Here is a 24,537-nt window from a genome sequence, read left to right as displayed (position 1 = left end):
TAGAGAGTTTTGGTTAGAAGTGAAGGTTCTCATGTGCAAGAACCTAAGAAAGACAAGGAATCTAGGGTATTGCTTCATTCATTGGCTGAATAGATGAGACTGCAATTAGCATGCAAAGAAAGAATGCATATGATTATGAATATTTGAAGGGTGAACAAGCTATTAGAGCTGAAGTCTATGAAAGCTAAAATTAATGAAGGACTAAAATATAGATCTATAATATGCAAGTGAGTTGTAATCTTTTATCAGATCAAGGATTAAGTTCTCACTATCTAATCATTATATTAGTCTAGGGTAAATCTTTTAGATTGAGGTTGACCTAACAATGACATTCTAAATGAATGTTCTAAAGTCCTCTAACAAGGCTCACTCCTAATAGGGTGGTTGAAATCCTCTAACTAGGTCACATTTAATAATGTGCATTGTAACCTTTAACATGGTTGGTCATTCACAGTGAATCACTTTAGAAGAGTGAGAATTATTAGCATTTTACTAGTGGTTTTTTCCAAATTAGGTTTCCATGTAAAATTCATCTACCAAATGTGTTATTAAATCTATTATATTTCATGTTTACATTTTTGCAAAGATTTTTTGACCTAGGATAGTAACCTACAAAGTTCAAGTGTTGTATGATCTAATGGATGTATGCATAATAAATTTTTATGGATATGGGTCTACTAAGAATTAAAAAAATTATTTTTACATTTGGACCTTGGATAATTGATTCACCCACCCCCCAACCCCCTAGTTATTCTAAAGAATTCCAACACTATTGTGGATTTATTACATTATGATTTCTTTTATTTTGATAACCACCACGTGTTGATATGGAATGAATTTCATAGCATGGTAGAAAGGACTTTGGATGGATGGTAACTGTTAGATTATCTTATTAATAATTTGTTACTCAATTCCATTAGCTCTCTTAGTTTAACCTATTTAGAATTTCTCATTGTCGAGATGGGTATCTTTCATGTTATGAAAGATTTTGGGGAAGCTTAAAAACTTTGTGGTAGGGTGGCAAAGAACTCCTACAATGTTCTCACCCTCTTACATTCTTGTATAGGTTCTAAAGCTAATTTCAGCTTGGTCATTCTAATTAGACCATCTTGGTATCTGATATTTGATTTATGTATTTCTTTTAAATTTAAGGAAAATTGATTAATGGTGACTATTTAATATTTGAATAACTTTGACTCTTTTAGAGTTTCCACATTTTAGACAGATTGTTGATGTGGAATTGGTTTTGTAGGGACATACTTTACATTGGAGATATTGTAAGGTGTCCAAGAACATGCCATTTTTCAATTTTGTCTAATGGTAAAGATGTTTCAAATCTTGTATTGGTCCTTGGTTCTTTCCAAATGTAAGTGATAGGAAATAATCATTATATAATTTGAAAAGATTATACCCATATTTTTAATATAAAAAAATACAAGTTGTTTGATGAAATAAACTATGCATTTTCTATCTTATATTTTGGGTTAATGACCAAGACCAATTTTATAAGGATGTGATTTATCTTACTACAATCTGGTGATATGAGTAAAGGTTATCATAGTTGGCTCAATCAGAATCATATATTAAAGTTTGCGGCAAAATTTATTTATTTATTTTTGTCCTTTTAAGGGGCTTGTGTTCTAAATACATGTAAGAATAAATGGTGCACATAAAACATAAATCTATGTCTATAATGTAGGTGGTACATTTATGTCATTGAATTGTTATTTCTATAACTACTTATACAAATTTTATGTGGAGTTGAAGCTTTGGAAAAGGAACCAATTTTTATGTGGTGTGAAAGTTATAGAAGAGGAATATATTTTGCAATTTATTGTCTTAAAATAATTTTTTTGTTGAAGGTAATTATATTACCAAAGGTATATCATTGTATAACTAAAACTCCCACCTATATATTTGACATTTCTTTTAGAATCTTACATGGAAACTCATATGTTTAGAAAATAATAAGGATCAAAAGGGTCTATAGGAAACAAAGGGAGGAGATTTTTTATCATCTCAAGCTAGATTCTCATTCAAAGACCAATATTTTATGAGAAATAATTATTTGTGTCCCTATAAATTTGGTGCTTGGCAGATTTATTCATCAAGAGTACATAGGGTTTGACTTATTTGTGTCCCTAAAGAGAAGAGGTGACTTAGCATCATGATTATCCCTTCAAGGAGTGATTGGGGCATGATTTAATTGGTGATACATCAAGCACTTTAGGATTTATTAGACATACTTGGAGGAGAGGTGAACTTTTAGAGGAAATACATCTCGTTAGAATACATATAAATGGTGATTTTTTTCACAACACTAGGGGACGCATTAGGTATACTTGAAGATCCATAATTTTAAAGAAAATTGCATTCCATGTTAAGCACTAGAGTAGACATTAAAAAAACTTAGAGGAGATGTAGGATTTAGGTTTTATGGTTCAAGATATCCCCTCATTTGATCAGTTTAGTATTTCTTGAGAGAGAAAGCAGAATAGGTGAAGGTGTTTTATCATAGTATCTAGAAAGTTGGGTTCAAACTTGATGCAAGAGCATTGTGCATGGGAAATATTTTTTAAAAATAAATTTGGAGGAGAGAGAAAGTGATAAAAATAGAAGGAAAAATAAAGAAAAATAGAAAATAGAAGAAAAGGAGAAAAGAGGAATTTCTATTTTCAAGGTGCATAGGTGGCATATATGGAAAAAAAATAGTTGTCATTCCATTTATTGAAGTGTGAAGGTGGCATCTTAGAAGTTTTTGGGAAGTTCATTAAATCATGCATTTAATATTTTTTGTGATCCATAAAGGAGATGTAATTTTCTAATTGGGCCACATGGTGGTGCTTAGTTGTATTTAGGTGGAAATTCTAGAAGGTTGTGGATATTGTATAGGTGGAATTCTAGAAGGTTGTGGATAAGTCATGCATTGGGTGGTAAGTGCCTATTTAAGCAAGACATATGAGCATTTCTAATCAAGCTTTGGAAGGTCAAGCTTCAAGGTGTGAAAGCTAGAAGATGTGAAGGCTTCAAGGTGTGAAAGCTTCAAGGTGTGATCTCCTCTTAGTAGAAGCTTGGAGAGAAGGAGGAAACAAGGAGTGAGTTTTCTCGAGTCTATGGACAGAGCACTAAAGGTGAGGTAGTTTGCAACAAGATTGTGGTGGAGTTGTGAGTGTGTGGATAGAGTGTCGAATGTGGGGTAGTTTACACTTGGATCTTAGATAAAGTTGGAGAAAAGCTAGTAGCTATGGCTTGGAAGACAATGAGATTTCTTGGTGGGCTTGCAAGCACAAGTTCAGATCTTGGAGGTTTCTACCAAAGTGTGGATCTGGATCAGCTTGGGTTTGGATTGGATCTTGAGGGATCTTGCAGAACTCTTATTGTAATTTCTATTGTAGTTGGCTGTAATTAGGAAGGCCTTACAACTTGGCATTTTGCATGTAATAGTTATTTTATGAATAAAGAGCTGTGATTTGATATTAGATCTTGCATTCTTGGCTGCGAGTTGGTAAGGGTAGTGTGGCCCTTCATCAAGACCCTTTCAATCTCCATTCTTATTTGAAATAATTTAATAAGGAGAGGAGGAGAATGTAGGATTTATTGTATTAGATTCGTTTAGGTTTATTTTACATCAATAAAGTACCACCATCAATTTACGCATTTTTTTAGTTACTAAAATTATTATTACTTTTATAATTTTCTTATTTATAAGTGATATTGTTGATTAAATTATAGAGTGAATTATATAGTCCTCGTCACCGTATTATCAAGTTAATAGATGGAAAGAAGATTATAACTTAGGTGAGGTACACATATGATATCTTTGAAGGTTATCTCCCATTTATCAATAGCTCCTTTTCAACCCAAATTCATGAATGTATGACTGGTCATTAAAATAGGTGGTGTATAACAAGACTCAAATTAATTTAATACATTGTTCTATTACAATCCCTTGTGACATATCAACCCAAAATTCTAATATACATTTTATTAACAATTTCCCATTCTTGTATATCATCATAAGTACATAGATATATCCATCATTATAGTGAATATATCCTCTTCTTATTATCTCACTCCATCCATCAAATTTCCAAGTATCATAATCATTATAAGTTAAAAGTGAAAATTTTGGAGAACACATGATGGAAAAAGAAAGAACATGAGAGAAAAAGAGAAGCACAATCACTCAAGGAACTCCGAAAAACTAACTTAATCAAATAAACCACCACCACCCCCCCCCCCCGTCCCACCTCCACCCAAAAAAAAAAAATTGATGATTTTGGCAGTTTATATTTAGTGCATGTATAATTGGCACTTTCCAAAATAGCCTAAATTGGGGTTTTGATTTGATGATCACAACTGGAAGTATGAAGCTATAAAAGACTCAAAAAAAAAAGAAAAAAAAAAAAAAAGATATCACTCAAGGATCTTATCAATTACAAGTGCCAAGAAAGGAAAAAAAAGACCAAAATCTAGAAGTACTATGTCTACTCCTAATTTCTCCACGTAGATGCCAAATCTACAAAGTAGATAAAAAAATTTCTCTAATACACCTAAAAATGTATCTTTATAAAACTAAATGAATCACCTAAAGTTGAAAAATTAGGGATTGGACATGATAACTCACAAAAAACTATAATTTCTATAAAATCCATTCACTAGTACCAAAAACTAGTTGTATCAATGTAAAATGTATGAGATTCTAGACAAACTAAAATAGGATTGAGTCAATTTGAAGCCTGAATGACCAAGTTATGGCCACCCAAAGTTAGATACCAAATCTAAACTATATATGGTGAGGGGTCCAATTTTTCAATAATTGATGTCATTAGAAAAATTAGTGAGCTAAATTTTATGATTAAACAATTATCATAGTAAAACAAAATGATGGTAATATAAACATCAAATTTAACTTATAATACTAATGATGTAGGAAAGCTACTAAAATTCTTGGTATGTAAACTTCAAATGAATAGAAAAAGTCATTCCTTTGTTGCCCAAAGAGGTGTCAAAATTAACACAATGAAAATGTTATGAAATTGCAATTTTTAAAGAAAAAATTTCAACTAACATGTCCTAATGATGCATCAATTTGGACACTTGATGACTTTTCGAATAAAACATGTTAAATGTCACTTGAGGTGGGTTGAAAGTCTGCAACTTGCAATGACATTTTGATCTAGGGTATAACATTTTCCTAGAATCTAACCTATATCTTCTTCTTTCCTAGAGATAAGGTATCATCATGTAATGTAAGTAGATTTATTAATTAAAAGATAAGACATTAAGAAATGCACATGATAAGTATAAAAATGAAAGTACCATATCAAATACATCAATGTAAGTGGTAATAAATGACAAATGAGTAATCAAAATCACCTTAAGAGAAACAAGAAGCTTCTACTTTAAATATTATAATTGAAACAAAAACTACACAAAAAAAAAGGAAAATCTAAAGACAATGAAGATTTGATTTCTCTAGATAATGGTAAACAAGGAAGGTTTAGGTTAACTTTGACCTTAATGTGAGAAAAATTAGTAGAAGGTTCTTAGAATTATGGTGCTAGGGAGTTCTTAGAAAGGGATAAATTCATGTTAAGGAAATCTTGATCTATATAAAGGTTTAAACCTCAACTTTCTTTATACATAAATATGACAACTAGACTTTCTTTTTTAATGACAAAACCTAGATTAGTGATCATTGGTCCAACCGCCATTTAGGAGTTAATCTTGATATGAGAAAGTATGCAAAAAAAATACTAGTATTCATCTCACTTATCAAATCTTCATGGATGTATCTAGATCTTAAATCCATGAAGATGTATGAATTCTTATACTTACATATATGTAAGATGCATAGTGATAAGGTATGATTTCTTGATAGATGTGATAGATTTAGAAGTGCAAAATAATAGATGCATGGATGTGAATGTTCTCTTGAATTATTGAAGGATGAATACATGTAAAATTTTAATGAATGTAGATCTCTTTTCTTGATGAGAAAGTCCACTATCTTCTATGAATAAATAATCTAGATAAAATAGGAAATGTGTGATGAATGATATGGAATGAGAGCCTTCAAACAATCATTTATTTATTGAATTTAACTCCTTGTAGGAACCTTTAAATCATACTTCCAACTAATGGATTAAATATATTATTTCTTATTAAAGTATGAATCATTTCTACAAAGGATAGATTTCTTGTATATGTAATATATCAACTTCTTTCACATAGAATGGATGATGAAATTGAGTGAATAAACCTATTTTTTTAGTTATTTTGGGATCAAAATAGAAAGATAATACTACACTAGATGAGAGAAATAAATTAAAACCACAAAATTAGCCTAGGATCTTAATGAAAAACACCTTGGTAGAGGTTGACCTTGACCTAAAACTAGAAGATATTTTATGTTTGGATGCCCTTTGGGATCATGGGGATAGGGAAAACATAATTAAAAAAAATTTAAAATTTTGAAAGAAAGGTAATGGATCAAGCATGTATGCATTAGTTTTCTAAAAGACTCCTCATATTTTCCTAAGATGTTTTTTATATCTTCCAAATTCATGGGTACTACATTTTAAGATGATACATTTGGCCCCAACATTAGTGAATGTACAAGCCAAAAATATTATATTAATGTAGATCAAATACATAAGATGATCTTGCCAAAACTAAGGAGACCACAAAAAAAAAGGAGTTTCTAATAGACATTTATCCTCACTAAATCAAAACCTATGAAAGGAGAAACAAAAAGGGGTGCAATTACATGAGCCAATAATATTAGTGTCTTTTACTATGGACAACAAAAAAATACAATCAAAAGCTTTATTAGGCTTGTGTGTTATGATATTAAATCCTATTAAAAAACCTTCCACCTTATCATGGGTTTACCTATGTCCATGGATATGTTCACCTCATGAATGGATCATCATTTGTTGTATTAATGAGGATTGGATATGTATGCTCAAGGCTAGGTGAAATGGTATAACAAAATATGTTTCTTTTTTCAACCACTCCTAAATATATAAAAAGGGCAAGTATATCACCCTAACAAGTTGTATTGTGCTAGGGAATTTTATATTTTATGCTTGAAGTGACAAAAATATAGGCAATAAGGATGTTATGAATACCCCACATTAAGGTAGAAAAATGAAATGAATTTCTCATCTTAAAAAATAGATGAACAAGAATAAAGAAATTTAAACATCAAAATGGTAAAGGATAAATGATAAGATTTGTGAAAAGGGAGAGTATCTCATGCAAGAAAGTTGTGTTGTGCTAGAGAAATTTATCTTTTATTCTTGTAGTGAAAAAATATAGGCAATAAGGATCTTATGCATACCCGACATTAAGCTAGAAAAATGAAATTATTTTCTCCTCTTAAAAACTAATGAACAAGAATAAATAAATTTAATCATCAAGATAGTAAAGGATAAAGGAGAGGATTTGTGAAAGGGAGAGTATCTCACCCTAGCAAGTTGTGTTGTGCTAGGGAACTTTATCTTTTATGCTTGAAGTGACCAAAATATAGGCAAAAAGGATGTTATAAATACCCCACATTAAGGTAGAAAAATGAAATGAACTTCTCATCTTAAAAAGGTGATGAACAAGAATAAAGAAATTTGAACATCAAGATAGTAAAGGATAAAGGATAATAGTTGGACAAGGAATTATAGTCGAAATTTTATTATTAAAATTGTTTCTCACTATTCTCAATGATTATTTATACACACCGTAAATAATGTTTTAAATTATGCATTGAAATAGTTTGATAATTAGGTAGAATGAATGAAATACAATGTTTTGGGAAATATTACATGTTGTCATTAGGAATATTGTATTCACCCACTAGAGATGAGCCCTAATAAACATGTAACTAGTGATTTGCAAATCTATACATTATGGGAACCATATTTGGTTCAAAAATAAGCATTAATTCTATTATAAATAGGAAGCTTTTATATTATGTTGTTATGAATAAACTTAAATTTTCAATGAAGAGTTGAAGGAACAACATGGATGACATGTAACCATGGGAATGGTAGCATAAGGATATAACTAAGAGGTTTATGAAATACCTTAATAGGTGTATGTAAAATATCATAGTATAGTTAAATAGGAAAAAGGATAACACAAAGATATTTATTTGTAACATCACAAATTATAGGATTATGATTGGGATCAAGTTTATTAGCTAAAACTTAAGCTCTAATTTTAAGAAAATTGTTAGTGCTACCAATTGCACGTATTGAACCGATATAAATTATGTTTTCATAAATGTAGTTACTATTGATAAGAACATATACAATATAAGGGCATCATGTTGGCCTTGAACCTCTTCAAAAGGTAAATAATCTTAAGTAACATTAATTTGACCTAGGAAATGAATAGTATGCATGCATGAAAAATATGAATTGATGTTATGTTGACAAGGTGGTAGAGTGAGAAGTGTTTCTTAGTAAATTTGGAAGAGAAACACATTAAGTATGTCTTGATTATTATTCTTGGTGTGATTATATATCTTTATATACTTCAAAGGGATCCTTGTTTTTCTTTTCTTGGGTAAATAATTTTATTTGCGGGTATTTGAAATAAGCCTTGTTGATTATATAATATTACCATTACCTCAACTATAGTGAAATATTTAAAGGATAAACCTCAACAAAAACCATATATTTACTAGAATTGTGAGACAGATATGATAGATTATATCCATTAGTAGTTATGACAAGTGTACTAGCTACTATAATTTTTTTGAAATTAAGAAGAAGTCAAGCTGGGGGTTGACCTATCATAGAAAAGAATAACTATTTAGAGATTATTTGGCATTCACTACCAAAAGATAAACCACCCCCTTTAGAAATTTTAGAAACACTGCCACAAGAATAATAATATAGTAAATACTACCAAAAGTAGCAAAAGTCTTGATAATATAAAAAAAAAATGGGCATTAGATAAACATTGGTCCTACTATAAATCTAGTGTAATAAGAATAAAAGATCCCAAAGGCTCAAAGAGTAACTAAGCAACATAAGAAAGAAACTATAAAAAAACATACTAGCAGAGGGAAAAGACATTGGTTCTTTGAGTTTTCTAGAAGAATGGGAAGCTAGTCATTTGCAATGAATCCATACAAAGAGAATTTTTTCTCCACATCCTTCTCATTATTATCACCATCTTTACTAGTTTTCATAGGTAGAGCATAGTGGCCATTGAGTGCTTGATGTGCATTGAGAAATAAGGAACTAGTCAAACTTTTCCTCTAGATCTGCATTCCTTTTTATCAAGTCAACAATGGAGTTTTTTAGTTTCTCCACCTTCTAGTTTTCATTCCCTTTTCTATTAGCTTTAATTGTAGCCTCTTCCTATTGTGTATCATCTCCCCCTTTTCCTTGGACTTAACATCATATTCTCCCTCAGTGATATCCACCTAGGCATAACTACCCAGAGTGCCTATCGTAACTGGTGAGGTGGCCGTGCCATGCTCCAAATTCTTAGAATTTCCAAAATATTGTGTGGGGGTATTAGTTTTAACTATATCCAAAACCTCATATGGAGAAGGACTAGTCAAGCCTTCCTCCATATCCTTAATTTCTATTTCTTCTTCATTATGTTCCCTATAGTTTCCTCTAGTACCCATATGTTTTATTTGGAGGTCCAAGATTTTTGCCAAAGTTTTAGAGCTTATGCATGCTAGAGTAAGGTTTTTTCTCTCTCATCATCTTACTCAATTGATTTTTTCCCTTACTAATGGCTCCAAGTTTTTTAACTTGAGAACTTCAATTTTTTCTTCCTTTTTTCTCCTAGGCATTCCCATGGCATCCTCTTTAGAAATGTGCTTAGTAGGGGGAGAGGTGCTTTGGTCAATTACTTAAATTGTGAAGGGATAAGGCTCATAAATTGAGGGTGGAGGCCTTTGTAAAATTTAAATAGATAGAGAATCAAGGCTTGAAAATAAAATAAAAATAAAATTTCCTTGTATTCCACAAACAGTCCTCCATAGAATAAAGTAGGAGGAAAGGGAAATAAATACAATCTTTGCTCCAAAAATGATTCAAAATAGGGAAATAGTAGTTATAACAGACTTTGATTTTGTCCTCTAGGTTAACATAGTGCATGATAACATAGAAGACCATATTCCATGGTTTTGGAAGTTTTTCCCTCATAAAACCACTACAAAATTAGATGGGGACTTCATTAGAGCGTAAAACAATCTTGAGGTTTATTTCATCATTAACCCTAGATTTTATCCTCCATGAATTCTCTTCCATAGATGGGATGGTGGAATTTGCTATCATCACTTTAGTTATCTCAAATGAGACCCTATTAATAATGACCTATTTCTTATTCCAGGAGTTTATGAATTGCTAGGTGAAAATCTCATCATGGTCCTCAATGTTTTCGATGAAAAGGATGAATCTACCTTTTTCCAAATAAGACCATGCCACTTTTTCATCCCTAACCATCTTATCAATTCTCAATGGTTCAATTCTCGAGTTTGCCCCTTCCATGACCTTTTCATCATCCAAGTCCACAACTAACTCATCCCCTCTATCCTTGAGCTCGATCATCATATTTGCCACTTGATTGACTAGGAGTTTTGAAAAACCTACAAACAACTCCTTTTAGATCATGTAATGTCTATTACAATGAAAACCCCAAATAAATAAAGGTCTTTTTGGAGTTGTAGCGACTAAGTTAATATTGAAAGGCCAGATCACCAAATATTTGTTATTTCTCATTAACTTCAAGTCTTAAGATTTGGTAATCCATCTAGGGTGATGTAAAAAATCCTCCTGAATATTGCTCAATGTTTCACATTTTCCATTCTCATTACAAAAAATTATTATACCCTTTTTTGCTAAAAGTAGTGCTATAGCAAATAAAGGCCTCTCTTAAAAATATCACCATCATACACAACCAAGATAGCAAGATATTTAGTGGTTGTATGAATGATCCTTACTAAACCCATCATGATATGGAAACCCTTGTTGTACACTAAGTTGTACATCATTATTTAAGTGATTCTTTATTAATAAGAGATTTGATCACCAATGGAAGGTCTTGCTTGTCAGACCAGACTTGAGCATTAATAACTTCATGATCTTATCCCACTAGGTTGTTAGTCACCTAATTTCCTTCCTCATAGACATGTTATATCTTGATGTCATTGATTGCATTCAAGATGTGTTGGGCAATCCTAATGATCGATGTGGTATTCCATCTCATCTTGTTCTTCCCCGTAGTAGCTTTAATAACTAGCATTGAATCTCCCTCCATAATTAAATTTTTAATTCTCATGTTGTTATCTAACTTGACTCCCCATAGAAGCCCAAATTCCTTAGCCTTATTGCTTGAGACTCTAAATGCATTTCCTAGAGTATCCTCCAAAGTGAACACCTTGAGAATTTGTGATTATTCCTCCCACAACAGCCCCCTTATAACACTTTGAACCATCAAAATTCATCTTCAACTAGTTTGGGAGAGGGGGTGAATGTGGGGGAGGGGGTGGTTGCTATCATTTCATTTATATTCTTTGGCTAATCTTTGAATTATCGATTCTCTCAATAATTTGATTTATACACCAAACTCTTGCCAAGGGCCTATCAGCACACATTAAGTGAATTTTTTAGTGGAAAATCTTCATGAATTGGTGATTCCATCTTTTTGGGAACTCACATCTTGGAAAATAATACTTATATATGGGGTTAACTACATCGTCACTTATATTAAATAATTTGGGTCCAAATCCAAGGATAATCGCTCATTAGTTTACACATATTTGGTCCCAAATCCCCGTCTAATCACTAATGTAATCTACACTTAGGACACAATTATTTTAAATTTTTTTCCATCCTTTCCCTAATGTTTTCTTATTGGACAATGTTATTTTTCACTTGGAATAAAATAATATTTTCCCTGGGAGTGTACAGCCTACCATTTTACTTACATGTGTCTCCAACTATTCTTGTTTAGCCAACTAATTTTTGTTTTGGCTTTGGGACATGTGTCCTAATTTTGGGAAGAATTAGACTTTATGTAATAACATTTCAAATTAGGTTTGAAATAGAGCCAAGGCCATTGATCTATCTTACATACGTGGTCCAAATTTCTTCCTTTCACCATAATATGATAAAATGAAAAGAGACAATGACCAAGTTGGAAATAAAAATAGAACATTATTAATTGAATAGATTAATAGATAGGAAAACTACAAGTATAGCGTATAGTGTACACTATATAGTGTGCACTTGGCATGTGGCCCATGGACCATTTGAGACTATAAATTCTCCAAAAAGATAAATAATCTCTTTGTAGAAATTGATATATTATCCAACTATATTAATATTTTGCATTCTACTAAAAATTTAATTCACCCCATAAATTAAAAATATATATTTATGACAAAAAAATTAATTTGGCTACATTTATTTGCATACTCAAAAAAATATTAATTCACCACAATCATCATTAAAATTTAAATACAAATGGAAAGTTCTGGCAATAGAAAATAAATTTTTGTCTTGTCTCGAACAAAAAAATCACCCTCCATCAAAAAATTTTCCTTCACATTAAATGTTGAATTCACCAACATTTTACATATTTTTGTTCGGAGGGTTTTGTTAAAGTTATCCTTGTACATGTTGGAAGGTTGGGAGGTGGTTTATATCTCTAATTCAGGGATCCCTCACTTGTTCCTCCCATACATTTATGGATGAATACCCCTAGGGGGTACCTATATATCCAAAAAAATTATTTTTTTAGTCTTTCCATAGGTTCTAGCAGACATAGTGAGGAATGGCCTTCCAAACCAATTTAATCATGCGATGGTTGAGAAGGAACTTCCACCCAAAAGTGAATTGGAAAATGAAATGATGGAAAAGCTATGATAATCAAAGTTGGCAAAAAATATTCTACCAAACTTGGACAGAGCAAGGAAAATGAATAAAAAGGTGTGAGATGGATTCTTCCTCCTAGTAGTAAAGCACACACCTATTGCACATTTGGAAGCCATGCCTCTTGATGTTATCAATGGTGAAAATACTATTATGTGTAACCGACCACTAGAAGAACTTGTGTTTCGAAAGAAAGTGGGAGTGCTAGACAATTTTCCACTTTAGGTTTCCCATTTAGTTGACTAGGGAGAGATAAGATGATCTCATGCTAAATTTTCTATTTGATATTTTGTTTCATATCGATCTTTCATCCTTTGGAAAGGAGAGAATACGGGTCCTCTTTAGAAGAACATTTATATCTTGAACTAAGGCTCTATCCATCCCATCAATTTTATCTATGTTGAAGGTCTTCGACTCATTTTGTTGGATGTAGTGTTTCACCATTTGTCCCATACTAATCTCTTCCCTTCCTTTTAACATAGTGAGCTTAGTTTCGACTAAAAAACCTTCCCCAATCCATTTATGCTTCCAAAATCTAATCCATATACCATCTCCCAAGGTCCATCTCACAGCCCCTTTCAAATTTTTCATTATCCTATTGATGTTGTTCCATATTCTTGAACCAATCAGTAGACTTTCACTAGAAAGAGTCTGCATAAAAGGATGATAATTCAAATACTTGGCACTCATAATGACGCACCAAGAGGCAAAATTTTGTGCCAACCTCTATCCAACTTTCATCATAAGAGCTTTATTAAGATCTCCAATTCTTCTCAAGTTCAAACTACCTTGAGATTTTGTCTTACAAACCTTATCTTAACTCACTAGACATAGCTTCTTATTTTCCTCTACTCCCCAACATAGGAAATGCAATTGTATCTTCTCAATAATATCCCTAAGCTTACTAGATGTCTTAAACAAGGATAGCTTGCAAGGAAGTTGAGAGAAGTTAAAGCTTACTAGCATTACTAAAGACCTTCCCTTTCGAACCTACTAGCTTCCTCTACATCCTTTCTACCTCCATAGTCTAGAGTTGGGGAGTCACTTGGTTGACTGTTAGGGGGAGACCCAGATAAGTATCAAGGATGGTGGCAACCTGAAATTCCAATTCCCTAGTAATTCTTTGCTAAATAGCCATCTTTGTATTACAAAAATATTTTTTACTTTTCTAATGATTGATATATTTCCCTGACACTTCAGCGTATCCATTTAGCATCATTTCCCAAATCTTTTCCTCTATCATGGAAAAAATTCTATAAAGAAAGTTGTGATGAACAAACTAGTGGAGAACCTTGTGGGGAAGAGTCATAGAAGATTTGGTCCCCATGACTTCATGTCATTCCACCAAAGCAAGAAGGTTCCAACTAAGAATCTCAATAACCATTATGAAGAGATAAGGTGATAATGAGTCCCCTTGTCTAATCCCCCACTTTGCCAAGAAGAAAGGCCCTAGTGATCCATCAACTAACACTAAAAGGTTGATGGTGTTAGTCATGTCTCCAATTAGGGTAAAAAAATTCTCCCCAAGGCCAAGTCTCTGAAGATTCTTAAAAGAATTTTTCTTCATACTTTTTCATAAGCTGTAGAGATATCAAGTTGCGAAACCATAGTATGATTACCCCTGTTTTCATGGAGTGTAGGAGCTCATGTGAAGTAATGACAATATCGAGGCTTTGTCTCTCAGGAATGAATTGATTATGAGTTGGACTAATAATTGTGTTCAGATTTAGTTTCATTCTATTGACCATCACTTTTGAGAAAATCTTCAAGTAAATAGCATTATCAAGGCTTATCATTCTGAAGTCTTCTAGTCTTGAATGCTCATTAGTTTTAGGAATCAAAACCATCTCATTAAGTTCTCTAACAAACTTGCCTATCCTTATGAAGTCATACACTGTATGGACAATATCATACTTGATAATCTTCTAGAATACCTGGAAGAACGCCTGACAGAAACCATCCATTAGGCATCCATGGGAAAACCCACCTTCCTAACCAAGTCCTAATTAGTCCCATTATCAATGACCAAAAAAAGAACTTCTAGGAAGTTAAACATGGTTTAGGGATTGACAAGAAGATTAGGGAGATTGTACATCTCTTCAAAATACCTAGTAGTTCACTTATGTAGATGTGTTCCTATCTCCTTTCTAGTAACCATTGAACCCTAGATGTTTTTATTTAGGCAACTTCTTCTATTCCAATCAACATTTTTCATTTCCTCCTCCATCCCTGATCTTCTTCACAACTAGCCATTGAAAGGTTGTGTTTCACCATCCTCACCTATAATTGTTCTAGTTTTCTTTTAGTTTCCTTTTTTGTTGAAAGATATCTCCACAATAGTTTCTTCTCCACTTGAAAACTTATGTTCTTATTTAATTCTTATGTTTCTCTCTATACAATACATAGTTGACCCTTGTATTATTGTGCTTCACTAATAGTCAATCTGGTCTTTAAACTAGGGATCCAAATAACACATGATTTTATATCAAAAAGGTTTCTTCTAGTAATGAATATTGGAATGCCATGTAAATAAGACCATTTAGTGGTCATAGATAGACCTAGGGAATCCTTGGAGGGAGCTGTAAGGTAAGATATCCCATCCCATTGATATTAGCACTCTATCAAGGCTTATTTGAATGATATTTCTTCCCATCTTGTTATTAGACAAGGTATATTGAACTTTCTTTAGCTCAATGTCCATGAGGTCATATCCACTTAGGAATCCCTCCAAATCTTGCATGCTCTCTGAGACGTCATTCAAGCTACCTTTCCTCTCTAAATGGTATAAGGGGGTGTTAAAATATCATGCACACATGAATCAAGTATCCTTCCAATTCTTCATACAATTAGAGGCTTCATCCTATAGATGAAGGAATTTGCCCCTAGTGTTCAAAGTGTATAAGTTTAGAAGCACCAAGTTTTCACCTTCCTGATTAAAGGAAACTTCCACGAAGTGGGGTTGAAAATAGAGGTCCACTCCTTCATGTTTTTTGGGGGTTCCACATATTATAAATCCCCCTAGAAGAGTCAAGTACTTCACTATAGGCATATTTTTCCCCTGGTAAAAAATAGTTGGTGGGTAAAAGTACAAAATTGTGTCACCATTCAGGCTGACTTATCAGAATGATTGAATTTGGAGTATTTCTATCTAAACATCAATTTTGTTCAAACACATGATCTATATATGGTCTCACACTTTTCCAATTAGAAATCTCTATTAAATGAATGTTTTATACTAGTTAGTATCCAATTACTAAAGAAATAAAATTATTTCATCAAACTGACATTTCAATAACTCTTACTATTTTTTATTATATATTTTTTAATAATATATAAACACCATTTTATAGAGCTTGAAATCATGAATATTTTCATATAGAGTTCATAGTGTTTTAATTAGATATAGTATATTGTAATTAAAAAATTCTACAAGTATGTATTTTAACTCTTGAGAAGATGTCAATTTTGAGAAAGAAAAAAATATTAAATCATATCACAAATTTTTTAAAAGTATATGATGTTCTAGAGGAGAGAGTCCTCTTCTAGAATCTATAAAAAAAAATTGATTGGAATACATTTATTTTGAAAAATGTGGTGGGAGATGAATACTATCGATTTAAATAAGTTGATATGTAAATCATTATAAAAGAGAAAATATAGGTCTAAAGCCACTTTCTTTTTTATTTTCTATCTACATATGTTATCTATAACATAATCTAAGATCAAAGGGAAATAAGCTTATTTCCATGTCATTTTGTGGTGGGAACTAGAACCCTAATTTCCAGCATTTTTTAGCAACTAAAAAGTTATCTTTAAAAATAGGAAAATATATCATTTCTTATTCCAAATATTTATTAAAATTGTAATCCTAAACTTCATCCATTTCTACAACTTTCATTAGTTTATTTCATTTTCAAATTCTAAATAATAATACCAGTTTTATGTCAGTGAAGGTGAACAATTATACTTTTGTTAGCCTTTTCCTTTGTAAAATGGTGACACGGGTTTGTGCTTTTACCCTAGCCCTTTTTTAAAGTTCTAATTATTCATCTTAACCTCCTAAATGAGAACTATATCTACTTTATGATCCTTGATCATAGATTTCAAAAAAAATTGCTTTCTAAAAATATTAAAGCCTTGATATTCCAAGAGATTAATTTCACTTTTTAACCTATTTGGATTTCCTCCAAGGTACTTTGTGACCCATTAGCTATGTCCTAGGAGGTATCTATGGTGGTTCTTGTGACCATTGTTGGGGACTTTCTAATCCTTTTTTTTGAGCCCACATCTACCTTAGGTTTACTATGCCCATTTTATTTAGCTTCCTACCACCCCCCATCCATCCTTAGAGGAGTACCCAATATTGAGGGTAGGGATCCCATCTCTAACACCATTTGAAGCTCAATACATGGGAGATTAACTATAGCAGTGTCACATAATGAGGAGCAACACAACCCATCTTTCTCTGATGTGAACATCCTCACTCGACAATCCTTCGATTGAGCTTTTGCCACCCTTTTCTCAATAGTCTAAGATGATGATATCTTAGTATTTTAAGTCATACTTTCTCCCCCAAACTCCATGTCAGACCTAATTTCCTCTAAGGGGTCACATGGAACATTTTTGACTATCTTAAGAACTTGGGGAAATCTTTCCTCATTAGTCTCCTTTTCAAATTCTCCCTGCTTCAAGAGGTGGCTTAGATCCTTGTTAACGTCTATCTAGGCCTTATCTAACTCGTGGCTCACATGCCCCACAAAATACCCCTTGTATGGATTATGGTCAAGCCATGATATCATTGGCGATTCACCAAGACTTGCATTCTTGATGGGTTAAGCATTAGCAATAAGATTTATTTTATCAAGATCATGATTCTTCATTCGGTCATCACTAAAATGGAGAACATAAAGGTAATAATGAATAGTATAAATTTATTTGGGCATGATATCCATTGAAGATTCATGTGGAATACCCTTTAATGATTCATCTCTAAAAGGAGTATCAACAAAATGTGAGGTGATATTAGGAAAAGTATTTACACTATCCTTTGGTTTCTCTAATATATATTCATGAAGGGATTGCACCTTAGGAAAAGGGTAACCATAATAAATTAACATATCATCTCTTTGGGAGAAATTTCAACTAAGTTTTGATCTTTTTGTATTAAGCATCTTTATGGGGAAATGGGTAATCAGTGTATTTTTTAATTGGTTCATCACAAATAGGAGAATCATCAAGAGGAACAATATTTTTAAGAGTGGAATGTTTATAACTCACTAAAGATAAATCCTTATGAGTAAGGGAATATGAATGAAAATGGGGTGAAGGATTTGTCTCTTTAATGTTTTCATGGAAGAGATACATTTTAGAAGAAGGATCAACATTATCCTTCAAGATCTCACTCTTTGGAGGGGGATTTTGCAAAGGGATATTAGTGAACCCTTTTTTTAATTAAATTCTCTCATGGGATTACTTTGAGAAAGGATAATAGTATGATATTGAACGAAATTAAGGACTACACCATCATCATATGCATGAAATTAAACATTGTTAAATTTTATTGAAAGAAACTAGCAAATGAAGATAACAACCCCATTAATATTTTTTGTATTGTTTTTGGAAACATTTAAGAATGCCCCTAATTTTGTGTTTATTTGGTTTTTTCGATTTAGATCCCTTTGAATTTGATGCCCTATGGGGATTTTTAAATGTATATGATCAAGAATTTTACTAATAGTAACAATATGTCTCCTTGTTGCTAGTATAATTTTTTGTTTTATATGCTTGTTAGGAATATGATTGGTGGTAAGTATTACTCTATTTTGGAGCTAGTTTTTTTTTTTTTTGAAGTATAAAACTAGTTTTAGTAAGATAAGTGACAGATAACTTATGAATGTTTCTTTATCCTTTTTATACTCTAGGGTTAGCCCCATTTCTTTTGGCTTCTATCTAATACTTTAAAAACATGTAAGAATGCAATGAAAATAGCTATAATAAATTTAAATTAAAAAAATTTATTAATGAAATACATACAAGGATCTAGGCTTGCAATGTGAAAGAGATCTAATGACCAAATGAGAAGGTATAAATCATGAAAGGGGTCTAACGAGATGTACACATTGTAACAAAGTAGATATACAAAGAGAAGGAAATATAATACCGAAACCAAGAATGGAGATGTAAAAAAATTTCTTCACTTGACCTCAACCTATTAGATCTCCTACATTGTGATGCTTTTTGTGATCGTGAGGATAGGGGGGAAATGGTTTAAAGACACAAACTTAATGAAATACATTAGATTGAGCACAAATAAATCAACATTCTAAGAGATCACTAAAATGGGACCTAAGAAGTCTTTAGAGCTTCCAAATTAATGGTGGCTAGATTTTAATATGGCACCCCCCTAAAGAGAACACAATTTTAGTTCTCCCAAATCTTTTTGAAGAGCTTAGTATTGTCGGAGTCACATTTAAGGAGAAACTCCAAGTGAGTAGAAGATGAGCCACTTTTAACATATGGCACACCTTGTTTTAGCTTTTGATACATACAAAATACACATGTTCAACAAGTTTCTTATCACTCCCCTTATTTTCATCTAAAAATCCTTTATATATTACCAATATATAAGAAAACTATTTATTGTGCAAGAAGGAAAATACTCTAAATTATTGTCAAGATAAAGTATAATTATAAGTTTGTAAGGTCTTGTCACAAGCCAAATCTTTAAAAATTATACAATGGCTAATACTATTTTCACCATGCCACCTACCATTTATGCAATCAATAATATCTTTTGAGTCATTTTCAAACAATATATTTGTACAATTTATTTGGTAAGAAATTAAAAAACCATGGTAAGTTCCAATAAATTTAGCCAACTGTTCTTTTAGGCTACCTATGGGGATGACCTCTGTCCTCTACATTTTATTTTTCGTACATTTTGTTAACAATTGGTTATTTATTTATTATGAATTTACTATAGAAAAATAATTTTAAAAGTGATTTTGTGTCCCTTCAAGACCTATTTAATCCCTAATAAAATATTAGTTAGTATATGTAATTTTTCCTTAGTTAATACAATAGCTCACTATTAAATACTAACATATGATCAAGATAGTTTAAGTAGGTGTAACTTTAGAATATAAATTTTAGCACAATATTTTATATTTCCTTTAGTAATCTATCGTGTCATCTCACATAGTTTTTGTATTTGTGTCATGGATAGTTGTAACCCTAACTCATCACCTTAACTATAAAAAAGATTTATTTTAACATTTTTTCATAACAATTTATTATTAGATGAAGCATCTTCATATCACTTTAGTCTTAATGTTTATTCAAGTTCATGTTACAATACTATCTTATGGCTGACATATTTCTTGTCTAATGTTTCCAAGTTCTATCTTTATGATAATTCATTGTCATTCCAACATTTTGAATTCATTAAGATAGAAAGAAACTACCATAGTCTTTTAAAAAAATTATTAGAGTTAAAATATAATAGCTTAAAAAATGTATTAACAATATATTTAGTTTAATTTATATATGGATAATTATCATAGGGTAATATAATAGCCTTTAAAAATAATTAACAATTGGAAGTTAAAAATTTGTGTATAAAAATAAAATAGTGTTTGTTATAATGTGAAATATTAGAAAATAAATTGCATGTAATGGAGATACTAAGAATCACCACTTGATAGTAGGTCAAAGAGGAATACAATATCTAATACAAAAAAGTTTTCTATCCAATTTCATAGTTAGAAGACTAAGTGTTGGATTTATTTATTTAGACATTTAGAAAAAAAAAAAAAAAAATCTATATTGATTCATTCAATTGTAGTCCACATCACAATACAACACTAGAAATGACATAATCAATAAAAACATAAATTTTAAAAATAAATTCTAGTTTTATCTCTACTTTAATACACTCATTAGATATTTTATGGTTATTACATACAAGTTAATTATCAAGAGAATGATTAAAATAGTGAATCATTATTTCCAATCACTTTATATTGTATTGAACATCAACTATTTAACATTTTGCTTTCAAAAAGATAGTGGACTAGCAAGAAATGATTCATAAATCAATTGTACCAATGGAAATTAAAATCAACACTCAAAACTAGTAATATGGAAGGGTAAAAGGACTCTAAATTGTAACATTGACTAAATTCATGTCTTGTAAAGAAAACATATTAAAATAAAGAAGGTTTTAAGGGGATTTGTCACCATCATGTAAAATAACTTAAACTTTAACACATTCAGGGAGGCCATTGCAAAATATAAGTAGATAAAATTTTATATTAAGAGAAAGTTATGTGATTTAGAAAGAATTATATTTTTTTTAATGAAATTATGTAAGGGTTTAAGAGAGGCTCAACTTTCTATTCATGATGTATTTTTGACACTTGATTGATATAAATTAATTTCATTTCTTATTTCTACTTTGTAGGAGAATGTCATATTCAATTTTGTATTCTAATATTGAAATTTCATTAATCAATCAATCTACTATAGGAGACTTACTCTTGTCAATTGTAAATATTAAAAAAAAAAACATTATATACAATAGAAGTCACCAAAGAACTATATAAAATACAAATATTAAGTAATTTAAAAAAAATTCAACAAAAAATTTAAAAATATTATGAAAGTAAATATTTCGTAGTCTAAATACAATTTTTCATATAACACTATATTAAAAAAATAGTTTTTAAAATTATATTAAAAAATATAATAACCTATAAACATAATTGTCAAAAATATTTTAAATATGAATTTAAAATAATAATTAGATTAATAACTCTTTATATTTTATATTTAATATGTCTAGGCTTTACTATACATTTTAGCCATCTTTAGATATTATTAGAATATCTTAATACTCATAAAGCTTGCCTTTCCGAGATATTTTAACAAACTTCGGACTTCTTCACCTTTAGCTTATTAAAGACTCGATATAATCTCCGATTCCCATTCCATTTCAATAAGAAATATTCAATCCATAGTATTCTAGGACACGTTTGATGTTAAAATACATGGAAACATACATTTGCATCCGTGGCAACTGGTTAAATAGTTTGTGCCGGTCATGGCTGTCAAATTAACACGCTTAGTTCATCTGTAAACACAAAATTAAACAAAATAGATATATACACTAAAGCTATACTTTAGAGCAACCTTTACAATATTAAACAGTATGAGTAAGGGGACCACGTAAGAGATGCTATTCCATACTAGTTTAAATCTAGGCGGATTGCCTCTACGTATTGAAGCAAAACATCCGACAGTTACTGATATGTTGTTAAATGTATTCCGGTTTTTTCAAAGAATACAACTTAAATAATTGCCACCATATATGACCATTATATTTGAATTTCATCATTATAACATATGCTGTATTAACCTTGTCAATAAGATTTTAATAATGCATCCCGGTTTTAGCTGTTATTCGACATAATGATTTAAACCTCCAAGACATGTACAATGTACAATCTTTTACCATACCTACATATCTATCTGTATAGCATTGAATAGCTATGAAACATATACCATTTATCATCTATCAAATATGAAACTTTTTGTTAGTGTGGATGTAATCTTTGATACATCAAGTATTAGCTAGAAAATATAAATATCGGCTTGTGAACATTCGAAACTGCATCGAATAAGACCATTACCGATCAATGCAGGAGATACGTCATTTGATTTATCCGGTAAAACAGCTGGCAAATTCCTGTCCATGTTCCGCATTGGAAAAGACTCACAGCACTTCAAATTTATTAATCTACAGATAACCTAAAGTCCTCTGCTCAAAAGATATGAAAAATGATTGTCGGGCACTAAGCATTTCACTTTCTATATGACATGTGACGAAGAATCTTCAACAACCCAATGCTGATATTTTTCCACGCGGCGGTTTAGATATTTGTAATGGAATCAAGTTCAACCCTAAAATTCTAGATTTTCATGATAAAACGTTGATATAAGTAAGAGTTGTGATCCCTGAACAAATTATCGAGCTAGGATTAATAGGGTTTATAAAGCTTTAATTTTTTGAGATTGATGTCAACTCTGCAAATGGTGTCTAAAGTAGGGGAGGAGATTCAGCATTCTAGTCATCCACAACATCCTATGAATTTCGTCTTTGCACAATCACTGTACACTTGCAGCACGTGCAAGGAATACGGAGCTGGCCTTAGATACAGGTTTGGCTTTATCATTTCCTTGGGTCCCTTTCCTCTTTTTTTTCAAACATTGAAGTGTTTAACGCTCCTGTTTATTTGACACAGGTGCACCAAGTGCAACTTCCACATGCACGAGTTCTGTGCCAAAGCTCCACCCACGGCCATCCACCCGTACCACACCCAACACCAGCTCGTCTTCCACAACAAACCGGGCGGAATGAAAAAGCCCAAATGCGGAGTTTGTGGAAAAGCAACCAATGGCTGCGCCTTTCGGTGCCCAACGTGCTCTTTCTGCATTCATCCGTGCTGCTTGCAACTCCCTCCCGAGCTCACCGTGAAGGAGCATCCTCGGCACTCTCTGAAGCTCTTATCTTCCTCCCCGTTACCCAACAACTCTCCTTACACATGCAATGCATGCAATAAAAAGGGCAATGCATGGGTATATTACTGCGCCATCTGCGAATTCTATCTCCACGTTTTCTGTACAAAAGGTGTCATTAATGGGATGTGTGCGCCGCCTAGGATGAGCAAGGTTACAAGGGTCGCCCGTTATGCTTCTCAAGCTATTGGGATCTTTGTGGACGGACTTGTCCAAGGACTTGGTCAAGATGTTGGGGATGCTATTCTCCACACTGTGGCTTAACCTGTCTCCGATGGTGATACTAAATGTGGGGAACGTTAAACTTTCCCCCGCCGTTTTTCAAAATGCTTTGTAACAGCTGCGATATAAAGATATATATATATGATTTGTATAGTGTTGATTTTGTTTGTTGCCTCATTGTTGCCTTGAATCAATCAATTTTGGGCGATTCGCATGTTTGGTGGAAGAATCAGTAAAAATCTCCATGTCTGCAATTTGTTACAGTTGATCTACACACGTTTCCTAAATTATTTACAACGGTTGAGCACATAGCCCGACAGCAATGAAGAGCTCAGTCTTACCTTTTGCTCTTCTATCCAGATTTCACTCTACAAACATCTTTTCCTAGTGCAACATGCTGTAGGTTCTCTATCTATAGAGGCCATTGAATACGTTTGTATGCAATCATATGAATAAAATTGCTGCGTTCAATATACAGATTTTCTTGTCTCTATTACTTGTTTTGTCATAGTCTACTGTTCTGTTTTTTTCCTTTTCCTCTTTTCTTCATGGTATCAGAACAAATCTTATCCTTGGGCAGTGGTATGCATTTTTTTTCTGTGATTTATTGCTACAGGTTAATCTCACAGAGCAGCATCAAATGGTTGGTGGGCCAAGCGATTGCTACACATATTTGATGAGATTTTTTAAATCTCTTAATTTGGGTATTCAAGATTCAATCCAAAAGGAGAGAGCAATTGTGAGAGTTGTGTTTTCAATTGTCAATTTAAAATCTAATGATAATAACATTTTTTCTCTCATCCAAAAAGGAGAGTAGTTGATTAATGGATTCTCTTGG

The 24,537-nt window shown here is 31.8% G+C and overlaps 1 protein-coding gene across 1 annotated transcript; it reads left to right on the top strand.

Moving 5' to 3' along the window:
- The first annotated feature begins 22,901 nt into the window (after positions 1 to 22,901).
- On the top strand, positions 22,902 to 23,852 carry LOC149563571 (protein VACUOLELESS GAMETOPHYTES-like). Its single transcript, XM_089824030.1, has 2 exons — positions 22,902 to 23,119; positions 23,204 to 23,852. Exons 1-2 carry the CDS (start codon positions 22,977 to 22,979, stop codon positions 23,739 to 23,741), a joined length of 681 nt encoding a protein of 226 aa, XP_089680156.1. The 5' UTR covers positions 22,902 to 22,976; the 3' UTR covers positions 23,742 to 23,852.
- The last annotated feature ends 685 nt before the right edge of the window (positions 23,853 to 24,537 follow it).

Source organism: Cupressus sempervirens, chromosome 4 (assembly GCF_028749045.1).
Source record: "Cupressus sempervirens isolate cs-2001-9-10 chromosome 4, ASM2874904v1, whole genome shotgun sequence".
Classification (NCBI taxonomy): Eukaryota; Viridiplantae; Streptophyta; class Pinopsida; order Cupressales; family Cupressaceae; genus Cupressus; species Cupressus sempervirens.
The sequence above is the reverse complement of the archived record's forward strand: the minus strand, read 5'-3'. Positions and strand labels throughout refer to the sequence as shown.